General features: G+C 40.0%; 1 protein-coding gene across 3 annotated transcripts in view; it reads left to right on the top strand.

Moving 5' to 3' along the window:
- Positions 1 to 11019, top strand: part of PAX3 (paired box 3) — a 75813-nt gene extending 64794 nt beyond the window's left edge. For all 3 annotated transcript variants that reach the window (XM_072933431.1, XM_030280447.4, XM_072933432.1), the window contains 2 exons: positions 8602 to 8848; positions 9392 to 11019. In XM_072933431.1, the coding sequence (XP_072789532.1) occupies positions 8602 to 8848; positions 9392 to 9426 (282 nt within the window). In that variant the 3' untranslated portion in view covers positions 9427 to 11019. The remainder of the gene's footprint in view (positions 1 to 8601; positions 8849 to 9391) is intronic.
- The last annotated feature ends 7947 nt before the right edge of the window (positions 11020 to 18966 follow it).

The following is an 18966-nucleotide window of genomic DNA, read 5'->3' as shown; positions in this document are numbered from 1 at the left end:
TATCAGTTTTGGTGCCTAAACAATGAGTTAGGGACACGCATAAAATATGGAGATGTATAAAGTGACACGTTCAAATTATGTTTTTATATAATGCAGTAATACAACCTCAAAGATGTAAATTGTGTGCAACAAATTGTGGGACTGTAGCAAACCAGTGAAACTCTTGATGCCCAAAGGAGCCTCAGCTGCTGGTCACAGTGCTGGTGTGTGAAATGTCCCTTAGTTGTGTCACTGTGCATCCCCTCTCCATGCTTCCTCAGGGCTCTTCCTGAGGTGCTGAAAGAGAGGCTAAGGTAAAGTTGAAAGCCAACTCTGCATTTGGGGTTTAATGAAAAAGGGAAGCAGGAGTTTTCCTCCTGAGTGGGCTTGTTGTACTGCCCTGCCTGTGTGCGTGGAATTTAGATGAGAAAGAAAGAGGGTCCATTTACTGGCCAGTGCATTTTTGGCCACAATAAATCTGGGTGTGTGAGCAATTAACATAATGTTTCCACCCATCCATGTGTCTCTTGCTGGCAAGTGCTCCTGACAAACTGAGTCTAAAGCTGAATTTGTGGTAGCTGTAGCAGGGAGGAGGGAGGGGGGATTTGTCTGAAGCCCTGATAATATTTTGTGATTAATAAAAAAACCCCACCCTTAGAACATACAGAATAAAATCTAATACTAAGATACACAGGATCATATTCTTAGCAGACTTAAACCTCTCTCTCCTATTTGTCATCAATTTATTACAAATGAAGGTCTGACACAAAGACACCAGGGAAGCTTTATTTTCTACGTACAATGGTTCCATTCGAACTTTTTTCTTGAATGTGATGGACAAATATGGTGTTTAAGGCAAGCACTGGTGAAGGCAGAGGACAAGCAGAGACACCTAGGGTGATGTTATTTTATTTTTATTGTGTTAGCCTTGAATTTTGGGGTGAGAGGGGACTGTATTTCTGAGTCCTAGGAAGCAGGATGCTCAATTACATATCTGTCTCTTGTAAGCTCTGTGTTGAAAAGTTGTTGATCTTGTTTAAAAATATAAGAGAACAGTTTAAGTTTAATTAGCAGTTTAGTTAAAAAGTTTAATACTTTTTAACATTAAGAGAAGATCTGCAGATATCCTTCAGATGACTGATTATTCTCCTTGTTCATCTGGTTTATTCATTACTACCTAGATGTGATGAGAGAACCTCTGTCTTGCAGGCATGCAAGGGGTTGACTTTTGCTGGAAAAAGTCAGGGATTAATGTCTTGGGGAGATGGTAGCCTGGAGTGTTTGTATTTCATGAAAAAGCAACTCAACTGCAAGCATGATATCTCAGCCAGGGCTCTTTAAATATAATGTCAGAAAAGAGATTATTAGTGTGTAATATATGTAAATTGCATATTTTTATGTTTTCTATGCCTATTATGCAGCTTCTTGCCTGTCATGCATACATTTATGGGAATATTGTATTTCCTTTTCAAATTAGGTTTTAGTTGCTCAGTGAATTTTCTTTTAACAACTGTTTTTAACTCAGAATTATGAGGGGATAGCATATCTGGACGTTAATGTATGTATACAGGATTTAGGCATGCTTTTGGATTGGCATGGCACTTTATGATTAGTGGCCATCACTGGCTTTTTGCTGTGAAGCAGAACAATGACTGCAGAAACACTTGTCTCACAACTGCAGGTGTATGGTCTTAGTAAAGGGCAGATTGTTTTAAAGACAGGAGATCAGTATTTTGAACTGCTTCGTTTAAGATAAGGGAAAAGGCTTTTCCGGTGTACATTGCATCCCCTGACCTCCTCATGTGTTTTTTATTAGTGTCAGCAGCAGAGTTTGCCCTACACCAGGTCAGGCATTTGCTGGTTTGGAGACTGCTGCTCTGGCTGCTGTGGATCCAGGTGGAGCAGCAATACTCTGCTGGGATTGTTGCCCACGAGGCTGAGGCTGTGTGCTTCCTGTATTTGACCTGTAGATATTTAACTTGTAGGATGTTTAACCTGTAGGATAATCCAGGCTTAAACAGTACTTCAGTTTTAAGATTTTACTGGGAGAAGAACAAACATGTGTAACCTGTCTCCTGCTAGGCATAATTTTTTTCCTCCTTGCCTTCTAGAAAACTTCTCAGATCTACTCTTTCCTCTTCCTTACATTCTCCCCCCACAATTGAATGAAACCTATAGCTTTAAAGGCTGTAGTTTTAAAATGGAAGTGGATTGAATATTAAACGGGCTGTGTAGGAAATCATAACAGTCTTTAACATAGTTTGCAGTTTCATGCCATTACCTGGAGCTCAGGAATAATCTTGATAAGAAAATCCCAAACTTTTCTGTGAACAGTAGTAGAGATTCAAGCTGTTTCAAGGTTTCTTTCTTCTGCTGTCAAAACATTTCACTGCCTGAGTTTAAGAGTTACCCTGTAACTCCTTTTGGTGAGATGGATCTTAGGCAATGGGCTTCTCTTAAGTCTTTGAGAGCACTTGGTTCTCATTAACCTGATGTATGGAACTGATGGCAGCTGTCGAATCAGTCAGATATGTTCATATTGTCTTGTTAACTCTGTTTTTGGGGGAGGCACAGGAACCAGGGCTAAAAATATCCATTCCCTCATTAAGAGGGAAAAGAGCAGTGAAAAAAAGGCAACTATTAATTCATTATACTTTCCCCTATACCTTCTGTTGGATTCCCTTGAGCTGGTTGCCCACAGAAACATTTCATTTGGGTTCAAGTCCCACAGCAATGATAAGCTCATGGTCTTTGGCACAATGAGCTTGGCTTTGAGAGCTCTTTGCTTCATGACCTAAGAACATGAGACAGGGCGTGGATTCCTTACTGAGTAAGAAAGTTAATTCACATGATATAATCTTCATGAACACAAGTTTTTGTTCTTTTTTCTTTTTTTAAATTTAAAAGGTCAGACAATGGAGTTAATTATGTTTTGTTTCTGTGAGTAAAATAGGTGAAATTCAATAGTTTTGTAATTGCTACTGTGCAAAAATAACAACACATATTATTTATTTTGTAAATATACTCATAATTTATATAATATAGTCTATATTTTATAGAAGTATGCATTTATAGATGGAATAACATATTTACTAAATAGATTAATATAGCAGAAAAAATTAACAGGTGACTGTTTAAACTATATGTTTTTGAATGTCCACCTTAACTTTTCTCTTTTGGTTTTTTTGCTTTCAGCCATAACAAATCCATACATCCCAATTGTTGAGGGAAGGTGTGTGAGAGCTGAGCTGGTGACAGCTGGGCTGGTGTTCATAATGGGCAGAATCCTTCTTTTGTGTTTGGGGCTGAATGGAAGGTGGGAGGAGGAGAGTTCACAGGCAAAGAGCAACCTAATACCAAATTTAGGCTTTAGGTTATTAATTCTTTTGAGTAATATTGCCATAGTTGAGCATTTAAAGTCATGAAACACCAGTCTCTGGGGCTGCCTGAAAAAGTTGTGAAATGTTTAATTGCATAGATATGTTTATATATTCATAAATTATATGTTTGTCTTTGGGCTTTGGTTGCTGTGCGTCATCTTTGGTTGCTTTTCAGAGGCTCAAGAATTAGCTGATCTTGGAATTATTTTGGTGATGTTAGCAAGTTCTGGCACTTTAAAAAAGACATTAATTTTGTGACAGACTGTAATAGTGTTTTGAAAATTGGTAATTTTCTGTAGGTGAAAATGTATTTGATGAAAGAATCAAGTTATCCTCTTAATTATCCTAAATGAGCACCAGTGCACCTTCTCTAATTCCAGTGTAGGTACCAGTGATACCTGGGGGTGTGAAATCAGTATGAGGTCTCATTTGCTAGGAGTATGCAGAGGGTCAGATCATCAGTGTCCAAAGTCAGTACATTTGCTCTTATTTTCATTAACCAAGTATATGATTGCTAGGTCTTGCCGTTTGGCATAAAATTGCTTTCTCTCAGGTTTCTTGTATTCAATAGAAATATTCATATATGAAATTAATCAGCAGCATGGTTCTAGGATCCTATAGATATAGATCCATATAGCTAATTAACTTTAATTAATCCTCTAAAATCTCTCATTATAGTGAGTGATAACAATCCTTTTTGTGTTCTTTCTTGTGCAATATTTTGTTTTTTGAGAGATTTCTCTACGGTGAAGAGAGTTAACAGCAGGTAATGCCATTCATCTCGGAAGGAGTTTAAAATTTTCAGTGTTAGTGATGAATGAGGGTATCTGACCCACATCTGTTTTACATTAGAATGGAACATTGCCCTGACATCGTTAGGAGCATTTGTCAAGATTCCCTGGACAGAGCTTCTGTAAATTACATGCTGCAAATGTGTCAGGGTCAGATAAGAGGATATCATTAACTGTGCTAAAGTTTACTCATGGTTCTGTCAGTTCAACTTAATATGTTAACTGCCAACCATTTTCCTTGAGCTGTTTCATTAAATCTTTCATTCACAGGAGGGGAAAAATAGTATCACTGTACCCAACAAAATATTGCACATGTTCTTTTCTCATAAATCATATTAATTGCAGGCATGGTCACAAAGCATATTAAACACAAGCATGCGTAAATGAATTAAAACATATGAGAATTTTATTGTGCCTATGGAGGGTCCTACATTCTCAAACACTAACCATGTTAACAGCTAGAATGTTTCATTTCAATAAAATAAGCATTATTTTTTAGTTCAATGGCCTTTATTTTGGTGATAATAGAAGCATTTTCCAGCATCTGATAATGGATCAGATATTGTGTTCAGGCCTTTAAGGCTTTCACTCCCCGAGTTCTCTCTCCATTGTATCCTCAGCTGGTGATTCTGTGCTGACTCCACCAGCAAGGGATTTGTCCTATTTTGGGTTGCTTCAGATGTGTTCTCCAAAAACTTTCCTGCAGACTTTGGTTGTTGCAGTCCACTGTGTTCTGTTTACTTATTCCTAATTTCAACTTTGTTTTCTAATAGAGTGATTTTGTCAGTTATATACTGTATTTTATTGTATAAGCACAAAGGCTGTGCCTTAACATTCCTGTTTGTGTTTTGTAAAAGGTGAGAACAAAATAGGTGTAGCTAAAAAACTTAAATATGATTTAAAAAAAAATTATTTATGGGAGTTCTACTCTAAAACAAATGGAATAGTTATTGTATCACTTTAGTGCAGTGTTAGCTCAGCCTTTGGATTCTGGGTCAGAGAGACTGATAACTACTAATTTATTTTTCCCAAAGTGATTTAGAAGGAAGCACATATTTTCCAGTAATTTAGATGATATAGAGATTGAATACATTTATTTTCTACCTTCATTATTATAATGCAATCATATCTGTTTACTTAGAACTATACTGCTTCACACCCACAGGAGATCTGAGCTGCAAGCTGCAGATCCTTGTGTGTCTCCTGTGCAGCTAAGCTGAGGGTGCTGAGCATCTTGCAGACATGGCCCGTTAATGGATTTCTAATTGATTAGGTGAAAGTTAGCCATGCCCTTCCTGTAACTCCTTGTATGGGTGAGAAGGTCATGGCACATACCGCAGCAAAGACTCCTGCCCTGAGGCTACTTCCCTTAGAGCTTTCAAAACAGACAGGACCAAAAATCGAATTATTTAGATACTAATCAACTGCAGGATGATTCTGAAGGCCTCTGAGGAAGATATTTCTGGGAAGTTGGTTACTGTTCAGACTTCAGTTTTCTTCAGCTCAGAGACAAGCAGCTCAGACAATTCTGCTCCAGAATATTTACTAGGTGCACGTCCACTTAATACAATTGTGCCTAATTATTTTTTAATTTAAAAAAATTAAAATAAGTCTCACTAAATGCTAATTTTCATTTGTTAAAGAAAAGAAATCTCGATCCAAATAGAGTTGCTACTGATGTTTGAGTGGCATTGAGATTTTGTCTGGACCCAGATTTAAATTTCAAGACAAATCTCCAATTTTAAAATACCTTCCAATCCAAAAGTTTTTGAACTCACTCTTTTTGCTGGCAAAGTCCAAATAATTTTGTCTCGGGTTTTATTCTATTGAAAACATTAAATTAAAGCACGCCTCTAGTTGAAATCCGCCGTTGGTAAAATAGTTATTTACCAAAATTAGCAATTGTTTCTGAAAGTGCTGGCAGACAAGGCAGTGGTGTGAGAGCCCTGAGGCAGAGAAGAGCTCCCCTGGGACATGAGCCCAGCCCAGCCCCTTCTCTCTGCTCTTGAACTTGGAACAAAACCTGGGGAAGTCCCGTAAATATCGGTGTCACCCTGGCCCTATGCGGCAATGGAAAGGCTTGTGCACTTCAGAGTTCTGATAATCCCCTGTGCAATTCAAACTGTAGTCAAAACCGTGATACTCCTGCCAACATAAATACATAAATATTTCCCAAAGTAGTAATTTTCAATGTAAATGTTTCAGTTATCCTTTATTTATTTATTTATTTATTTATTTTTTAGTTCTTTGTCTTCTTTTAACACTACTAGTGTTAATTTCAAAGGACCAGGATTAATATAACCTGAATGAACATAGCTTCTAATTCTGTGTCCTGCTGATGCAGTGTCAGGTCATTAAACATGCTACATTTTGGACCATATCAAATTCCAAAGTTATAAGAAAAATATTTCGAATTTCTGAAACAGAAAAGCTTGCTAAAATAATAGAAATTTTAATAGTTTTCAGAACTAATTTTTAGAACAAAAACTTGAGAGGCCAGTATTTTAAACTTTTAGGGGAGTTTTGACACAAAATGATGTACAGATAATAGGATTTTTCAATCTGTGGTGATTTCAGAGTTGTGGTGTTATTATTAACCACAAGTTCTTTTAACAGGTTTTGGGCATTGAATGTATTTGTTGAATTAAATAGAAAATATCTTCCATCCTGAATCCAAATTCATCTTGTTTTTATAAAAAAAGTTTATAAAAAAACTTTAAAAGTTGTAAGATTTCAATATCTGCATGCAATCTTTGCATATAATTTGGAATTTGTTTTTGCATAAATACTTCCGTTTGTGAAACATTCAGCAAATACCACCAGTTAAACTCATGTTTTTCAGCTTAGTGAATCAGAAACGAACATTCCAGTGCTATACATAGTAACTTTCTCAGCAGTTTTTTTTTTTCCAGTGAGATATCTTGGGTGCATTTGTGTTTTCAATGCAGGGATCTGGATTTCTCTTTCTGAACTACTCTGTTTCTCCTCTTGCTCTTTTCCTAATCAGACATGTAAAAACTGGGCAGATCTTCTTTCCTACCTAAATCACTATCTCTGGATCTTGTTTCATCTGTTTATTAAGAAAAAATTCCAAACTTACAATAAAGCAAACAACTCAGAGCTGGAAACACAAGCTCCCTACTATAATAATAATACTAAAGTTTGTGATGGAAAACAAGTACAATTCCAGGAGGAGCATCAGAACCTTAGGAAACAGGGTTCTTATGAGGTTAAATTTAGTCTTTAACAAATAGACTCAATTTTTTTAAAACTCACTTTAATTTATGGCAAGAATTGCTGCAAAGCAAAATGATTATCAAATAGCACATGTCATATAATTGTAATGCCTTTTTGGAGCAAGAATAGCCTGTGAATTATCACAATATGCAGTTTTGGCAGAAGCTGTATGTCACCCATCCATTAGAAGCTGCAGAATGTTTGTCAGGCTCTGAAGTGCAATTTATTTCAGCAAAAGTAAGAAAATCTCAGTCATACACTTATTTTCAAAATGTTCTACGACGGTGTGCCAGGAAAGAAAATGTTCACCAACCTGTAGTGGGAGAGATTTTTGAACAACAAGAACTTTTCACTGTAGTTCCATGCTTGAAAATGCAGATGATTTTGAATTTTTTTCTTGCTCTTCTACTGGAAATTATGGACTAGGGGGCTGGGCTTTTATAGGCACAAGCATGTATTTTCCAGTAAAACTCTTTTCAGCTACTGATTTCATAACTGTCCCTGTAGAAGCAGCTTAATAAAGGAGTCACAGCTGACTTGAAGTCACTCTGGAGTGCCTGACCCTTTCTGCTGTGCCCTCTAACTCAGATGTTGGAATCGATAACTGGTGTTATGACCATTACTCTTGCACATTCACTTCTTTACAGCACACAGCACTGCTGGGGGCATGGCTGCTCTGCCCCTTCCCCAGCCCCCAGAACATCAAGATTCTGTGGGATTCTTTGTTACTTCCACCTGGGAAGTGCTACTAGGATATGCTCCTGATTTCATTGTGATGGTTGCTGATCTTGCAGAAGAAAATTGTGTGAGCTTTTTCACAGCTTTTATGTTTGTAGATTATGCAGGACATCATGGTTAAACAGCCACTACTTGATTTTTGTTGTCTTATAATTAAGTTCTTGAGGAATAAACATCTGCAAAATTCCCAGCTGGGTCTGGGATCAGGCACTCTAAAACCAATTAAGTTTAAAAAAAAAAATTATTCCTTATTTGCCCCAATATCACTTCTTATTGCTTGTTAGCCATCAGATTTTATTTTGGTGGATGAGGCAACCAAATTCTACTTCCTCTTGGGATTAGCTAATCAAAGCACAGTTCAAGTATCAAGTCTACCTGGTTTAGGAAATCAAATTATAGATTTGAGAACTTCTGTGGTTCTGTAAGCAATGGAGTTCTTAATCTATTTTAACTCTTTCTGTTATTCTACTTTCTAGGTAATGGGACTCCTGACTAACCACGGTGGTGTGCCTCACCAGCCCCAAACTGATTATGCCCTGTCCCCTCTCACTGGGGGCCTGGAGCCCACCACCACTGTGTCAGCCAGCTGCAGCCAGAGGTTAGAGCACATGAAGAGCTTAGACAGCCTGCCTACATCCCAGTCCTACTGCCCACCAACCTACAGCACCACGGGATACAGCATGGACCCCGTCACGGGCTACCAGTACGGCCAGTACGGCCAAAGTGAGTACGGCACAGCGGCACTGGGAAGGGCACCCAGCTACCCACAGCCTGTGCTGGCTCTCTGTCTGTCTGTCTGTCTGTCTGTCTGTCTGTGGGGAAGGGAGCTCTGAGCAGAGATCCTCAGGGCTCACTGCTACTTCTCCTCAAAGCCATGCGCTGGTGAGATAGCTGATTGTTCGAGCAGGATTTCTGCTGCATAATTATTTTCTTAAGTGATGTCAACAACATCTTGATGTTATTAATTGTTGAGACATGAAACCTGATTGCCATTAGGTAAAACATAAGAGTTGTCCAAAATGAAATAACCTCTGGCATTCCGCTATTAGAAACACATGTTCTTAATGAGGTCAGCTCAAGAATCATTACAGTATATAATCCCAGATACATAGAGTTTTGTCAAACTTGTCCTAGGAATAAAAATATTAGTCCCCTTCCTTTGATACATCAGTATTAGATATGACATTGTCAACCTGTAGTTGGCATGGCCCCATGCTGTGAGGTTGTCACAGCATGACTTAAAAAGCTTCTTTTGCTTTTTTGCAGGTGCCTTTCATTATCTGAAGCCAGATATTGCATAAATGAACTGTCCACTTCAAGTTAAAGCTGGTCTTGTTTTCCGGTCTCACTCCAAGGCTTGGATATGAGGGATCTTCTCACCACAGTGCAGCCTAAACTGGGGCAGTCCCACTGAGAGAAACAAGCTTGTTATATTCTCTCCAGTCATAGCTTTTAGTAGACTTTTGAAGGCTGGACAAAGCTATACAGAAGACAAAGGCCAAAAGCAATAATGAATAAATGTGACATGCTTCATTATGAGTGGGTATACAAAACAGAGCAGTATTTAACATCACAGCCTGGCAAACATTCCATTTTTTTGTTGTTGTTGAAATTAATGTGCATTGATTGGGACAAATGGAACATTTTGAAACTAACTTAGAGCAGTTGAGCTCTGTGTACTCTGACTCATCTGACATCCAGTGCTGACTTTAGTCTAACTTTAAAACAACTCCGTTTCTGAAGCAAGGTTGGAAGAGCCTCTCACTGTACACACTGGAAATTGCCATCAAAAGAAAATGTCACAGTCCTTAGGAAGCTGGATAAGTGTGAAAGACTTCCCAAGCAACTCATTGGTTACCTTCTGTGCTTTTGTAATCACCTTGTCAATAAATGTCACTCACAGGTTTGGCTTTATCAAGAGAGGAGATCTTATGTAACATGAAACCCAGACTTTACCCTTTTGTATATGTTTTCCCAGTGTGTTTTACCTTTTTAAACAAACATGGGAGACAAAAAACCCCACCAACAACACGGCTGATTTTTCATAACTGCCTAGCAATGTGCAATACTGTGTACCTCACACAAACTTTGGGATCATCCAAAGTCATAGATATAGAATCAGAACTATATTTTTGCAGGTACTTTTATTTTTGCAGTGCGTAATTCCTGATGATAAAATACAGAAATGTTGCAGTCTGCTGGATTGCTGAAATCCAGCTTATTAATCATGATTTAAAGGTCATCTTCAGGAAACAATAGGAAGAAATGATTACGTTTACATGTTTTTTAGTGCTGTACAGGACATAGACAGAGATGGACCTGTATTTGACACATCTGTTTAAATTATACAGTGATATTCAATATAGACAGTATAATGATAGGAACCAAGGTTTACAAGAAGTTTGCATTGTGACATTTTAGAATGTCAATAAATTTGTGTTTTGTGATGTTGAGAGGAAGTGGACGATGGAAGGTGGGATTATTTATTTCTCTCTATTCTTGGAACAAAGAGGGAGGCAGAACACAAATACATTCCTTTTAGAATTAAGGACTATGAAGTAGTGAGTTAGACTAGGTTCAGTACAGAGGTTAGTTCACACAACGGTCTTAAGGGTGATGGAAAAATGAAATATTATCTTTGTGTTGCAGCCTCTACAACAAAATGTGTTGTAAAAAAAAGAAAAACACAAACAAACAAAAAAAACCACAAAAAAGAAAAGAAAAAACAAATGTCTTTCATGTAAAAAGTTCAGTAAATATTTACTATTTATAATGAATAAACATTATGAAGACTTTCAAAGCACTGATGATTTTGTCCTAAAATGTAGTATTGTGATAAATACATTGATACATTTTAATCTGAATATCATGAAGAAATAAACCATGTTATCTTCGATGCAGACTGTATTCATTATATGAGTGTATTCTGCACACATCCTGGGCTGGGGGGAGCCATGGGCAGCCTCTGTGTTCAGGTACTGCTTGTGTGCCATGTGGAACTCTGTGTGTGAGATAATGAATTTTGCATTTTCTGAGTGCCGTGGGTACCAGTAGTGCATCTTCCCAACAAAGGAAAAGCCCTTGCCATGCCTTCAAAAGAAAACAGCATAGGTTTAAACCCAGCCCAAGTAGGGCAACCAGCATGGCTTCAGAAAATGCAGGGACTTTGTAGTCAGTTATGGGTGGTATCTGTCCTGAATTATATTTTTTTTCCTCATGAACCGCAAGAATTTTTTAATAGACCTACACAAAAAGTGATTGTGACATAGGGAAGACCCTTCAAAACGGATGGAGTAAATTCTACTGCCACGTCAGTGTGCAAGGGAATTTTACTTCACCCTAGGCTTGGTGAACATTGAATTTCCTCATTATTTTGTAGGGTATGCAACCACCTTTCATTTCTTTCTGCCTTTTTTCCATGTTCATTTAAATTTTTGTTCTTTTAAGTCTAGCCCCCTTCCATCAGAAAAGGAAGGAATACATTTCTTGAACAGAGAAAATTAAAAATGGGGAAATGCGATTACTTTTTTTTTTTCTTTCAAGTTTCTCTTTCTCTGATACACTTTTTAACTTCTGAGACAATTAAAATTTTGAACTCTCTTATTAACACCTATTCCCTGCTCTAAACTGCTATTTTTTCTGATTTTTTTTCAACGTTGCTTTCAAGGACTTGGTCCTTGGCAATTGTCTCATGTCCTAGGCTCGCTGCAAAGGCCATGCAAACTTCTATTTCCCACTTGCAATCCCTTTGCTATAAACCACTGGATAGGATCCTGCTTGCTTACACAGTCTGGAACTGGGTGATGAGTGCTCCTTCCCAGGAGGAGAGTACTCTTGTCCCAGGGTGACTGAAAAATGCCACCTTCCTTTTCTGTTCCAGAAGCTGCAGGGGTGGGGGAGCTCTGATTTCTCCCCATTCTCTCAATCCCACTGAGGTGCTCTACTGACCTCACGTTAGGGAATTTTGGGCATTTTGGGCATTTTGGCTGCTCCATCCTCTTCTCAAGGCTCCTGTGTGAGAGCCTAATGCAGAGCAGGAGAGACGAAACACGAGAGACAGGGAGAAAAGGGCCTGTCCCTGCCCTGGCTGGGGGGTTGGAACTGGATGATCTTTAAGGGTCCTTCCAACTTCAACCATTCTATGACTCTTTGAAAATCATCAATTCTTCTCAGTCAAGCCATGCAGGGGAGAACTGGGGTGAGCTCTTGTCAGGGAAGGGAGGAGCTGGGCCAGAGGGACTAAGCAGTATCTTGATTTATTATGTGCTGCAGAAATCTTTGACAGAGCTATAAGTATAACTTGGGAAACTGTTGATCCCTTCTTGTTATCACTGTCAAGACTGAAGAGCTTGTTGGGAACCACATGTGCTTCTGGGATATGAACCCTGAATGCTCACTAAGTCAAAGGGGAATGAGCCTGCCATGGATATTGCATTTGACAGAAAAGCCATGCAATAGCTGGGAGGAATGTGCTCGCACCAATGGAGTCCAAGCCCCACTCACTTATGAGTGCAGAAAGGGCAGGTCTCAGGGTCCCTCCTCTTATTTTCCTTTTTTTCTGTGTGTGAGTGTGCATATTTTACAAGATGGAAATAAATCACCACAGCTGCTTATCCAACTGTCTGTCATCTCATTGGAGTTGGAAGCTTTTGAGAGAGATGTTTTCCTAAAATCTTTTTTTCTTTGTGTCACAATGATAATTTTTAATTTATTATCAAGTTTTCCTTTATCTAGAAATGACTTCTACTCCCATCACAATACCCAGTATATGCACTTTGCCATACTTTAGTATGTATTGCTACTCCTTTATCCGGGCATTAATAAATGGGCTAGGAAAAGAATAATTTTTAATGACACCTATTATCCTTTTGCCTAGATCTTTCATTTAAACATCATTTAAATAAAAGCTAGAAATAAGCATTTTTCTCCAATGATCTCACAGGGTTTTCTACTCAGTATTGCTCAAAAGTCTCTATCCAAATAACAAATGCTGTTGAAGTGTATCTTTCTGGGCTATTTTGAAAGGCACAAAATGCCTATTTCAATCTACAAATCTTCACCGAAAACAGCTGATTATCAAACAGGTTCTGTGTCCTCAGAAATCTGCTTCTGCTCCTATGTGGCATTAGAGTTAAGTTTTCAATTCCTAGGTTAAAGTCTGTGCAAATTCAAACACAAAATATCTGGCTACAGGTCTGTAAACTGTATCTCCAAAAGCAATGAAAAAATATACAGCTACTTAACTTTGCAATTCCAAACCCCATCCCAAATTATCACATGCTACTAATATTTTTTGGTAGCAGGGATATCTGCATTTTCTCAGAAGTATGGCAGACAACAGCATGTAAAATATTTGTTATGTCTGAATTCTGTGATGTATTCTCACACATTTAAGAAACACATTATCTCTGGTTACTGCTGATGTGTAAAGCATACATTTTTGCTGTGTTGGCAGCCATGAACATTCTCAACATTTGCTGTTCATAAAGTCTTCTGGCCTTAAAGTCTATAAAGTGGATTACTAGAAGATACCTTTTTATGAAATAAGAAGAAATTAATTTAAGGCAATATCAATGTGACCATCAGAAACCTGGAACAGCTTGAATTTATAAACTTTTTTGTATTGCTCACATCAATGTTCTGCTTAATTGCAAGGAAACCTGAATCCTGATTAGAAGATCCCATTTTAAATTTATTTTCGCTTGTCCAATAACATCTAGATATTCCCTGGAGCAACTGGAGAGTCCTAGGGTTATTTAAAGAAGCATGTGAGTTGATTTGAATCTGTTCAAGATACTTGTCTATTGTACAATAATAAAACTTGCAGTCTGCTTCTGTGGTCATTGCAGGTTAGAGGCCATTTGATGTGTTGGATTTTCACTCGCTGTTCTCTCCCATCACTTCTGGGCAGCTTGCCTCAGGCTGGGAAATTCCCATCAGTCTCAGGGAGCAAAATGCTACAGCTAGAGGATTAGTCAGGTTCAAAAACTTACAGGTATTTATCATACAAACAGGCTTCAAACTTAGGGTGTGTACACAGTGCTAGTGCTTGGCTCTGTCTTGCCATCATGGTTCCCACAAGAACACTTTGCAGTGTTCACACACAGTTTAAATCTTTGCTTAGTGCATTTACATGGCCTCAGAACCAGTATCTGATTAACCCAGGGTGGCTGTGGACAGCTTGGGCACTGCAGCATTTTGACATGCACTGTTTATTATTCAGCTACTCAGGCAATGTCATGAAAAATCATAATAAAACTAGGAAGACACATCACATTTGACCTTTGCTGAATAATTTAATAAAGCCAGCTTGATACACAAATATGAAAGAGCAGTTGCTGGTACGAGCGGAACTATTGCTTCCTTGTCTGAGAATTGGAAACAGTTCAGAAGCTTTATTAACCATTCAGTGTCTTCATCCTCAGCAAAGTTTGTCCCTTAGGCCATAACCAAATGTCAAACTACTTGTTTCTCCCCACACTCCCCTCCTTTCAGGGCTCACACGAGTATCTTTGCTTATGCTGTACACAATTATGGTCTCAGTTCTTCTCATGGCTCTGACAATTATCCTTTTTTTTTTCTCACAGACTCAGTTTTATTTACACAGACATTTTTCTCCCCATATATATGCATTTATTCTTAATGATCTCAAATGTACCTACCTCTAAAATTTTAGCTTTAAAAGGGTGATGGTTACAGGTACGCTGCACACTCAAACCAGGATGTTTAATAATTCCGAAATTCACAGATGGAAAAAATGTCTTTGGAGCCACTCTCTTGTGAGCGTCCCCATGGTCAGTACCAGAATAATTAACTAAGAGTACAAATCTCCTGAGTGTTTTGAAATGCTGTTTTGGCCGCACTGATCCTGAGGAAGGGTCTGTCGGGGCTGGGGGTGGTGTGGCTTGCAGGGACCATCTGGCTCTGCACTACATGGGCCATAGAGCATCACTGGGGGCTTGCCCCTCTGTGCAGCTCATGACACAGTGTTTGAGTGAACCCTTTTTCCACCCTTCCCATCTGAAGTCTCCAGGTGGTGGAAGGCACACTTTGCCCTCAATATAATGGTTTCTCCTCATTGCATCCTGTGGGTATTCTCAGAGAGAAATGGAAAGTTTCTTACCAGGCAGAAGCCTGAGAAACTATTGAGAAGAATGTAAATAAGGCTCTTTATCTCTCTTGTTCACATTGTTTATAGTTAGGTTTTGCTACTGTACGTCATTCACTGCACACCAATAGGTGAGATCTTTTCACTTCAGGACCAATGGAGTTGGTCTGCACGAAGCTCTGTATAAAAGAGCGATGTATTTTGAAATAAATCAGAGTTATAGTATCAGCCTTCTGACTCGGAGTCTATTCATGGCTGTCCTGCCTCAACAGCATCCCTTTCCCTTGCGGCTCTCCAACAAACTTGAGTCCTGCCACTCTGCAGGTGTCCAACAGCCACACCTTTTATCCCAGTGCCTGCATCAGCTCAGCAGAATTTCTCTTTCCCTGGCTCTTCCCAAAGACTCTGACCCGCAGCACCAGCACCAACTGCAGCGCTCCCAAAACCTCACATCACTGTTCTACCTGGCGCTGAAACCTGAGGGAAATATTTGCACAGTCATGGCTGCCTGATTTGAAAAGGGGATAATGAATGTGTGTGGAAAGTTAAGGTGGAGTTGAGCTTTTCCTTTGGAGCCCAGAAGGGTTTCTGAGTGCAGCACAGTGCGGCCATGCCAGGCATGGGTGGGAATGGTGGGGGGCCAAGGGGGACAGCTGTGGGGAGCAGCCAAAACATGTCGCTGACACAGCTCTGAGGAGAGCACAGAGCCACTGCCAGGAGCAGTTTTGGGCCTGCTGGGGCTGGGGAGCAGCGAGGAGCCGTCACAGGCTGGGTGCTGGTGCTGGCCCGGTGTGTGTGAGCCATCTGGTGTCCCTGGTGCCAGCATGTCCCCGTGCCATGTGCGGCAGAAACAGCACAGCTTTCCCCGTGCGTGGGTGCAGAGACAGCAGGAGCCCTGCTGGGAATCCTCTGAGAAACCTGAGGGATTTTTTTCTGCTGAGGATTAGCCCCAAATGCAGTTTTTCCACATGAGTGTTGCTGTCCCAGGGAAGCTGTACAGTGGGTGAAGGGGAGATGGTGCTGTGGCCCCTCAGTAGCCCTAAAAGTGCATTTTTCTCATCTGTGTGGGGTCAGCAAGGGGTGGCTGAGGGAAGCAGCCAGGGCAGAGATGTTCCCAGAGGTGCTGCCTTTGGGTAGAGGCTCAGTCCATCCTTTGAGAATTGCTGGGAACAGCATGTGCCTTTTCTGGAGTTGGCTCCTGGTGCAGAATTAAATCCCCTCCCTTTCAGGTGCTCCTGGGACATGGCAGGGCTATGCCAGTGCTGCAGAGGTCCCAGGCGATCCATGTGTGAGCAGCGATGGGATATGCTGGAGAACAGGATCCCCTGGGGATTTGCTCAGTCCCTGCACTTGCTGGGCTCACTCCTGTGAGCCTTTGCCATAGCCAGCTTTGCTTTCAGAGCATTTGGCTGGAGCCAGCCATGACCCAGACTGTGCCAGTGCTGAGACAGCCTCAGGTGGGAGGTCTCTGCCTGTCCCAGCCAGGTGCTGAGCCCAGGGGCAGGGACAGGGTGCAGGGGTGGTTCTGCTTGCTGCAGAACCAAGCACAGCAAAACCACCTGTGAGACTCAGCAGAGATACTTGGTTTGGCTAAAATAACCCTGGAGATTCTGTAAATAAATTCTGGGGTTTTAGGCATGCATCAAACTTGTGGCAGAAATCCGTACCTACCTACTTTTGTAATCTTTATTCATAAAGGGCAACATAAATGCAAGATATTTGAATGATCTGGAAGAAAGGATTTTCTCCACCCCCTGTCTAAAGGAAAATATAATCTCCACTAGAGTGGATAATATCACAAGTGCTCTTGCCAAAGAGGAGCTTGGAGATGTTAATTTTTTTACTGCTAAATATAAATAAACTCATAAAAAGAATACACAGAATAGATAAGGAGCTCAATCTTATGCCCATGTGCACCCATTTTCCTTTGAGTTTTAGTGGAAATTTTAGGTGTGTTGGGACCCAGAGATAGCAAAGAACAAGGCAATTTTAATCTGTGAAACTACAGTTCTGTTACTTCTATTCTGATTCTGCTCAAGATCATCAGGAAAGATTAACTTTGGCAGCTTGTTCAGTGACTAAATCTTGATATTTTTGTGGCTTAATTCATAACATAACTGTAAGCTATTGCCCTGTGTTTATATTTCCCATCCATTTCTCACATTTCCAAAGCATACTGATATGTGATCCTGGCAATTTAGCTACCATAATTGGCATTTTTCTAGGGCCAAAAGGAAACAAATTCCTTATCCTCCATACTTCTTTAATTTCTGAAAAACAACAAGTAACATGGTTAATCCTCTTTTTTGATCTTTTCCCCCCCTTTGAGTTTTTCTTATGGTCTTTTCCTTTTAATCTTTTACTTTCTTTTTAATCTTCACTCATTGTCCCCCTGCATTTGAAGAATTTCATGTACTTACATCTCTAAAAAGAATTGGATCACTTTATGGAAATAGCTCTTTAGGATCTTGTTCAAAGCACCATTATGTACTTTTAACTGTTTGGGGGAGGGTGAAAAAAGGAGAGAAAAAGCAACTTTAAAAGCAGTGTTTGTTTGTGTAACCTAGCAGAACACTGATGCCTTCAACAAGATGCAGAAACAGTGTCTGGAAACACCCCAAGTTAAAGTAAAATCAGACTGCTCGAGATGAGCAGGAGGATGAACGAGCATCCACCTTTGATGGGGTTGGATCACATCATCTAACTCCTGGTGGAGTGTTTTTGGGCCAGGGCGTTTCAGGCAGAGCAGCACAGGTGAGCTCTGTGCTTCACCCCCAGCAGCCCCTCCCTGTCTGCAGGGAATGAGCTGTGCTCTCAGGGTGCAAACCTTTCCTGCAGAGGCCACCAAAGGAAGTCTACCTTTGCCCAGCAGCCTTTCTCAGGTGCTGTGGGGACAGCTCTGTGAGCGGCCACATGGGAACTGGTGACATGCAGCATCAGTTTTGCTGAGGTGGCCTCGAGTGGCCTCTCCTCTGGGTGACCTGGGATGTCACAGCCCAGGTGCTGGACAGGGCATGTGCCACTCTGAGTTTGTTGGGCCAGGATTCTGGGTTTGTGAGATACCTGTGGGATGAAGCACACGTATGGACAGCATGGCCCAGTGTTAACACAGTAATTTATCTTCCAGGCTTAGGCTGATGTGGCTCTGACTGTCTGAATGCTGGAGAAACAAAGGTTTATTTGTGCCTTTCATCGAGCACTAAAAAACTGCTTAGACATGTGAGGATGCCAGTACACTGCAGAGCATGAGATGAGTTTAAACACTTATTTCAAGGAAATAATGAGAATGCATCTCAATAATCAGGCTGAAGCTATGTTTTAAGAGGCAAGGTGAAGCACAGCATTCCTTGTTGATTGCATACCCAAAACTGCCACTGTGAATTCACTGCTGTGACTTTTGTCACTCAATTCTTGACTCCGATGTGGTGTCCTACCCCTCAAAACCCCCTTTATCTTTTTTTTTTTGCCAATCTCAAAAGCCCCAGAAACTGGCCAACAGAGGTCATGTGTTTCTCAAGCAGGCAAGAAATTTACAGGGATTAACATGTGTCCAACTTAATTTATGCAGAATTGCAGGCTTGTTTTACTAAAGCAAATTCCTTAAAAAATAAACAAACACTAAGAATTTACAGAGTTCTGGAAAAGTTGCAGAGCCTAAATGAAAATCCTTTTCCAGTTACGTGAATATAAATTGGGCATAGTTCCCCTGAAGATTTTATACTAGCCTAATGCA

This window comes from Taeniopygia guttata, chromosome 9 (genome assembly GCF_048771995.1).
Source record: "Taeniopygia guttata chromosome 9, bTaeGut7.mat, whole genome shotgun sequence".
NCBI lineage: Eukaryota > Metazoa > Chordata > Aves > Passeriformes > Estrildidae > Taeniopygia > Taeniopygia guttata.
This window is presented reverse-complemented; position numbering and strand designations above follow the sequence as displayed.